Source organism: Chenopodium album, chromosome 19 (assembly GCF_948465745.1).
Source record: "Chenopodium album chromosome 19, dcCheAlbu1.1, whole genome shotgun sequence".
Classification (NCBI taxonomy): Eukaryota; Viridiplantae; Streptophyta; class Magnoliopsida; order Caryophyllales; family Amaranthaceae; genus Chenopodium; species Chenopodium album.
In genome coordinates this window covers 39,259,781-39,266,940 of record NC_137852.1, presented here as the reverse complement: position 1 = coordinate 39,266,940, position 7,160 = coordinate 39,259,781, and the positions used below count along the sequence as shown (strand labels likewise).

General features: G+C 36.2%; 1 protein-coding gene across 1 annotated transcript; it reads left to right on the top strand.

The window, feature by feature from the left end:
* Nucleotides 1-295: 295 nt before the first annotated feature.
* LOC145595498 (uncharacterized) lies at nucleotides 296-6,456 on the top strand. The gene is made up of 9 exons (XM_081651915.1): nucleotides 296-538; nucleotides 657-740; nucleotides 1,587-1,696; nucleotides 1,800-1,850; nucleotides 2,668-2,811; nucleotides 2,898-2,987; nucleotides 4,410-4,516; nucleotides 5,531-5,615; nucleotides 6,163-6,456. Exons 1-9 carry the CDS (start codon nucleotides 427-429, stop codon nucleotides 6,259-6,261), a joined length of 882 nt encoding a protein of 293 aa, XP_081508041.1. The 5' UTR covers nucleotides 296-426; the 3' UTR covers nucleotides 6,262-6,456.
* Nucleotides 6,457-7,160: the final 704 nt, after the last annotated feature.

Sequence of the window (7,160 nt, the reverse complement as noted above, 5' to 3'; positions counted from 1 at the left end):
CCAAATGACTATATTTTTCATTGTGTATAAACCACAAAACACGGTCAAAAAAGAGTATGTAAATAGAGTTAAAGTCAAAACGTGCCAACTACAAAAAATGGAGGTAGTATATAACTTTTAATATTTTAACATCAGAAAAATTAAAGTTATAGATCGGTTAAGTTTTGAATTGACAAGCATCGTAAAAGAAACGGGTAAAGTAAAAAAGAACAGAGGAAATTACCAATTGCCCCTTGAGTTTCATCCGTTAACTGGACTACCACCACTCGAAGGCCTTCTTCCTGCTAGGCGAACACAGTCACAAACTGCAGACTGCTGAACTGCCTAAACCCTAAACCCTCCTCCATTACACTCGCCTTTCTTTCTCTCTCTTCAACTACGCTTATCAAATCCCCAATTCCAAATTAGGGATTCCAATTCAGAATAATGTTGAGAAGGAACATTCGATTGAGAAGAGAGTATCTTTACAGAAAAAGCTTAGAAGGCAAAGAGCGTTTGTTATATGAGAAGAAACGCAAAATCAGAGAAGCTCTTGAAGGTTTGATTTTTATTGTTTTTCTGGGTTTAATTCTCTTTTTTATTTCTGGGTTTTTGTTTTTTTATTCATTTCTGGGTGTAATTGATTGAATGGGTTATTATGGGTGATTTTTTGACAGATGGGAAGCCAATTCCAACTGAATTGAGAAATGAAGAAGCTGCCCTTCGCCAAGAAATCGACCTCGAAGACGATTACACTGCTGGTATATTCCTTTTTGTATCTTTTCACTAATCAATTTGTTTTGATTTTATGAGAATTTAACAGATGATTTGATTTTATACATATTGAAAGACATTCGAAATTAAATTATGCTACTTGTTTGCTTATGCCTTGTCATCTAAAATTTGTTGGCTTTTTGGGTGTTATGGGGTTTGTGTTTACTTTGAATTTTAACTGAGAGGAGCTGTAAGCCTGTAAACTTATTGTTATGTTGATTTTCGTTTAAGGAGTTGTTTTGATGGAATTCGGGTGTTGTAGCTGCTTAGTTATTTTAACAAGAAGATGAACTTTTTAGGAATTTGTTGAGAAAGTTGATGTGAAAAAGAAATCCGCATCCTGTAAACTGATGTTCAGTTGCTTTGTGTTTCCCTTTGGTTAAGTGCAAAACATGTATTGTAACCTATTATGCAAGGGGTTTGTTAAGAGTATGAAACTCGTGTGTGTCCGATTTTCAACCCTGGCCATTTTCACATAATTGTGTGCTTTTCTATTTTAAATGTAATTTCCATGCACCCATGTCCCATATGCATGGATAGACAGGGTGCCTTATGTGAAACACAAAGTTTGTATTTTACTCCGTATGGCTAGCACTGTTTAAGGATGGAATTTAAAGGTTGTAGATTTAGTAAATCCATAGCTCAGGTAAGAGATGGATAGGTTGTAGCTATTATGAAACGTTCAAGATGCAGACTATTGATAATTATGGACTTGTAGTTTCCTTTTTCCATTTTTCCCTTGCAAAAATATTAGTCTGTCACTCTGATTAGATTATTGTTAATTTATACCTTTATATGAAGTATTTAGTTATTTTATTCCCATTGTTACACAGTTCCTAGGTCGCTTATTGATGATGAATATGCCAAGGCAACTGAACGAGAACCGAAGATTCTCTTAACTACATCAAGGGATCCTAGTCAACCTCTTACCCAGTTTACAAAGGTTTGTCCAAGTTTCAGTGATCATCCTTTGCTTCTGTCATATGAACGTTACTTTTGGTTCCAGAATTTAGAGTATTATTGATCCAGGGAATGCTATTTTGTAGGAGCTGAAGTTTGTCTTTCCTAATGCAGAACGTATGAATAGAGGTGGCCAGGTTTGTTATTTTCTTATTGCTCCTCCGTCAACTTATGATCTATAATTGAGATACATAATAGGAACTTTGTTACTCTGCTGCTATGTGCCATCCATTGTTTATTTGTGTTACCTTTGTTTCTGTCAGCTGTACATGTGTTGGCTGCAAAATCTTCACCTAATCATCCTATATACATAATTGTTGATAATAGAAGGGGTTTTCTGTCTTACACAAGTCAAGAGTTGATGGAGCAATGTATTGCATATACTTGAATTTAGCATGTATGTTTCCTAAATATGTCCCATCCTGGATGTGTGGAGACTGGTCTATGTGAAATCTAGTTGTGAAGCCTTGTTCCCCCCTTCCTCTCCCACCTAAGGCGAAAAAGAAGAAAAGGACACTTATATGGTCGTTAATATGTAAAGAAGACAAACATCTCAAGTTGCACAAACAAATTGAGTTTCTTGCCACTCTAGTTGCCCTTATGATCTGAATACAATGTACAGAGTATAGCTAATTTTAGGGTCAAGCTTTATACTACATATTTTTGGGACCTATAAATATGAAGAAAATTTGTGAGAAGCAAGTGGCTTTCTGCTGATTAATGAAGATATTAAAAATGTAATTTTATGCACCTTATAGGCTTCAAAAAATCACTTGTCCTGCTTTAGTTTATTTTCTATTTCGTTCTTTCATTGCTTTGCTTCTGAGTGCATTAGTTGACAACTATTGTTTGGGAATGGTATCTTAAGATTTACTCAAGGTTTTGTTTGTAGGTTTTTTTTATTTATGTTAGCCTTCACTTTTTTTTTTTTTTTTATTATTATTATGGCTGCAGATTATTAATGAGATAATTGAATCTTGCCGCGCACGAGAGTTTACAGATCTTATATTGGTTCATGAGCACCGTGGTGTGCCTGATGGGCTAATTGTTTGTCATTTGCCTTTTGGTCCTACTGCATATTTTGGATTACACAATGTGGTAAGTATTCCGCTCTTAGTTTTGTACTTGACTTACACAGTTACACCTGTGGCATGGGAGGAAGATCCTTACCATATTACCTGCAGGTTACCAGACATGACATCAAAGACAAGAATTCAATTGGAACAATGCCAGGGGCTAATCCACATCTTATTCTTAATAATTTCACCACCAAGGTATGACATTATTTTTAAATTTCTGGCTTTATCTTTGGTTGATTCATCATAGCAGTGACTATAAGATGTCTTGTATAGTTTAAAACTTCTTCAACTCACTCCAAGGATTTTGACCGCCAGGCTAAGATCCATTGCCTTTTTTTTTTTTCCAACTTTATTAAAGTAATGTATTGCATAGATATTGTTCACATGATGTTGTCCACATGTAATATTATGTAACTCTGCTTGTTTCCTGTATTAAAAAATTATTGACTCTCTTTGGGCCATTTTGCAAGTACAGTTTACTGAGGACTTTGCAAGTATAGTGTATTGACCACCATGTCTAATCTTAGTTTTAAAAGGCGCACCAAGGCGCAAATGGTCCTTGCAGCCTAGGCGCAAGGCGAAGGCGCGCGCCTTTTGTATGCAAGGCGCATGTATTTATATATTAATTTCAAATTATATTTTACTTTGATTGTACTTGATACTAATTAAAAAGATTCATAATAAATTAAATAATGATATATGTAAATCTAAGGTAGTCTGAATTTGAAAAAAATGTCCACCATTTTTCAATTTATAACTTAAACCTTAGTTATTTTCCTTGAAGCACAAAGGCGCACCTTACCCAAGGCGCTTTGAGGCGCACGAGGCGCGCGCCTTCCGTAGGTGTCTGAGCCTCGACTAGCTAAAGCCCATTTCCCTGGGAGCAAGGCGCACTTTTTAAAACCAAGTGTCTAATAAGTATAGTCCTCTAAATTTATCTACTGCAGTAGTCAATCATGTTAACTTTAGGATGGGTTTGTGATTTAGTATAAATGTAGAATAATTGTCATTGAAGCTACATGTATATTCCAGATTTTCCATTTAGTTCATTTATCTTCTTAGCTAGTTGGAGAAGGTACCTGAACATTCAAAAGGGCTTTACCGCTTTAAACTCCACTTTATTAATTTGATTGCTAAAATCCTAATTCCTAAGCGAGTAACGTGGGCCTTGGTTTTTTATTATTCGGGGGGGGGGGGGAGATATAAATCTACGATGGTATAGCTCATAAGTGCTGTGATTTTAATGAAGCTCCTTTACTAGTGGACATGGGCTATATTGTGCACTTTTTAGATACTAGATCTTCCTGTGACGCATTTTACATGGAGCAAAGCTTGAATTTCTGCTTACTTTCTCAGGGCTGACTCTTGGATTTATCCGCAGCTAATGAATACTAAAACTGAAGATTATGTATTGAGAACTTGCAATGTGGTTCAGAGTTCCATTAATTTTACTCTATTGAAGTGTCTTTTTTGTATCACTCAAATATGGGTTTATTTTGTTTCAGTCACATAGCTGATAGTGGAGTTCTATTTCTTTTTGAAATACTGCTGTATATCATGATTTAACTGTCAAACGTACAAGCTGATCATATTTTTGTTGTATTTACTATTTTCTAGCTAGGGGATCGGACGGCAACCATCTTGAAGCATCTGTTTCCGGTACCAAAGCCAGATTCTAAGCGAATTATTACTTTTGCAAACCAGTCTGATTATATCTCATTCAGGTCAGATCAAAAGTGCTTAAAGATAATTTATATGTTGTATCTTAATCTAGTTCTTGATGGAATACCTTTGTAGTTATGAAGCCTTAAATCACACCTTGACCCCCAACATCCTCGCTGAAATGAACACATTAAGCCTTTACGTTTCAGTTGTGTTTTGTTTGACGAAATTTTTTTTCTACAAATTTGTTTAGTTTATCAACGGGTGGAGAAAATATTTCTCAAGGGTGGAAAACTGCTCTCCAACTCCAAGAGTGGATAGCTTTTTCCTTTTTAAAGAAAAAATAGCCATATTATGTATTCCTCCTATCTATATTTCCCCTTCTATTTCCATTTCCCTTTTCTCAGTAACTTTTTCTTGTAAAGAACCAACAAATGAAAAGCTAGTTTGTAGTTGTGCTTCCCTAGCAGCTATATTTTCCATGGAAAGTCTTTATTTAGAGAACACGGCCTTACACTGGCTGTTCAAAGCAAGAAATGTAGAGATCTAATGGAGCAGCAGCATAACTCTTCTCAAGCAGTAGTGTTGTGCTTCATTATTGCTGCATGCCCTAACAGAACAATTTGTGTTTTAAGTAGTTGACCTGGATTAAGATATGACAGCCAAAGACTAAATTCTGATGCTTATGAGCTACCTGGCCACTATGGCTAGATCTTCCACTGATCCTCTTTACAGTTGTCCCAAACTTTGTCACTCCTACAATCCCACTTAAATGAAGAGATTTTTTTTTTTTTTTTTTTTTTTTCTTTTTCCCCCATTTAAAAAAAAACTGTTGTAAGGTAGTGTATTCTTATTTTAGGCTTAGTAAAGAGACTTGTTCAGGAAAGTAACCTCCTCCCCATCAGAACACCAACACACTCACACACACACTATTTGAAGAAAGAAAATAAAGAAAAGAAAACAAGTACCATGATACTGATGTCTCATGGTAAACTGGTCCATCTCCCTTCAATTTGGCCTGTGTCATTTAATTTTTACTTTTTTCTACTTTGCTAATTGTTCTCAATATATTGCAGACACCATGTTTATGACAAAAAAGGGGGTCCAAAATCAATTGAACTTAAGGAGATCGGTCCTCGTTTTGAGCTACGATTATATCAGGTGAGCTTGGTGTGATGCCTTTGTTTATTGTTACCACAAACTAAAGAACTCAGCTGTGCTTGTTTTAATATATTCGTGTGAATGATATACCTTATTGTACTTAGTCATAGAGGTCCCATCTATGCTTGTCTCATCGATGCCTTCCTGACAAGTTCCACAGTAATTCCATTCTCTTTTTTTGTGCATATATTATATACTAAGGGGTTGTTTGGTTGCCAAAGAAAAACATGGGAATTTGGAAATCCTAGGAATTGAAATTTTTTGAAGTAGTTTGGTTAACAAATTCATGAGAAGTAGAAATTCCCATGAATTTCCATTTCCCACAAAATGGGGGAAGTTAATTACCTAGGGGGACCTAGGTAAGTGGAAAGTTCATTATCTGTATCATAATCATTAAAGACGTCCTATGGAATGGATGTACGCATGAACTACCCTGCATCTGATGAACTCTAAAGCTACTCTAATACACTTAACCCTTCTCATGAGAAGATTATGCTAGGACAATGTTTCTGTCTGCTAATGAATTTCTTACTCTCCCCAAATGCAGATTAAGCTGGGGACAGTGGAGCAAAAAGAAGCCCAGAATGAATGGGTACTCAGGCCATACATGAATACCACGAAGAAGAGGAAATTCCTTGGCGATTGATTGCATCGATTGACTTTAGACCTGTTGTTGGCTGTCAACTGAGGAAAATACCTGTAATTTTTCCTTGTGATGCCCTCACACACTTACCATCGGTAGATGAATGCAACTTTATGTTGTAATTTGTATCAATTTTGACACTATGAAACATTAATTTGATTATGTTATAAAAATAGGTAGAATCTCTTTTGTCTGACAGTGAGTAATCTACTGTGCTTTGCTTTGGTATCTATATTTGCTAATTTGCATTCATATATGCTATGATATACACGTGATCTGGGTATTGTTGAGAAGGCCTCACATAAATTACCTTCGTTATTCATTTACGCTATAATAATACTTTGTATAATATAGTAATATACAACTTATCTGAATCTATGTCTAATACTTGGGATTTCACTTTGGTTCATACTTAATTCTAGAGGTGATCATTGGACGGGCTTGGTCGGGTCGGGTTTAGGCCGAGATTCGTGCCGGATTTTTTGTGCCCAAAGTGGTCGGGCTGTGCGGGCTTTTCGGGCCAAATTTAGGCCAGGCCTAAAAAATCAACTAAAAATGCTTAAAAACGTATTCCCAAACACGCCCAAAAATTTTAATTTTTAGGGTTGGGCGCGATTTCGGGCCAAAAAATTCTGCCCAAAATCGGGTCGGGTCGGGCCAACAGGCCGGGCAAACCATGATCATCTCTACTTTATTCCCTACTTCCACTGCCGCCAAGATTTTTAGCCTCGAGTGCCCTCCGCAGCTTATGGATGATTACATTTATTGGAAATTCACTAAAGATGGTGTTTTTCCCACCAAATCAGCTTATGCTCAATTAGTCGCATCTTCGGATTGACTTCCTCAAGCTTCACCTTCGATTCATCCTCTTCATTGGAGTAAGGTTTGGGCTTTACCTATCC

Bases quoted from the DNA above. Each gene is read 5' to 3' on its own strand.
- LOC145595498 (XM_081651915.1), top strand. From the start codon at position 427: ATGTTGAGAAGGAACATTCGATTGAGAAGAGAGTATCTTTACAGAAAA. The intron at 1,697-1,799 runs GTTTGTCCAAGT...GCTATTTTGTAG, and splicing joins CTCTTACCCAGTTTACAAAG to GAGCTGAAGTTTGTCTTTCC. The intron at 2,988-4,409 runs GTATGACATTAT...ACTATTTTCTAG, and splicing joins TTAATAATTTCACCACCAAG to CTAGGGGATCGGACGGCAAC.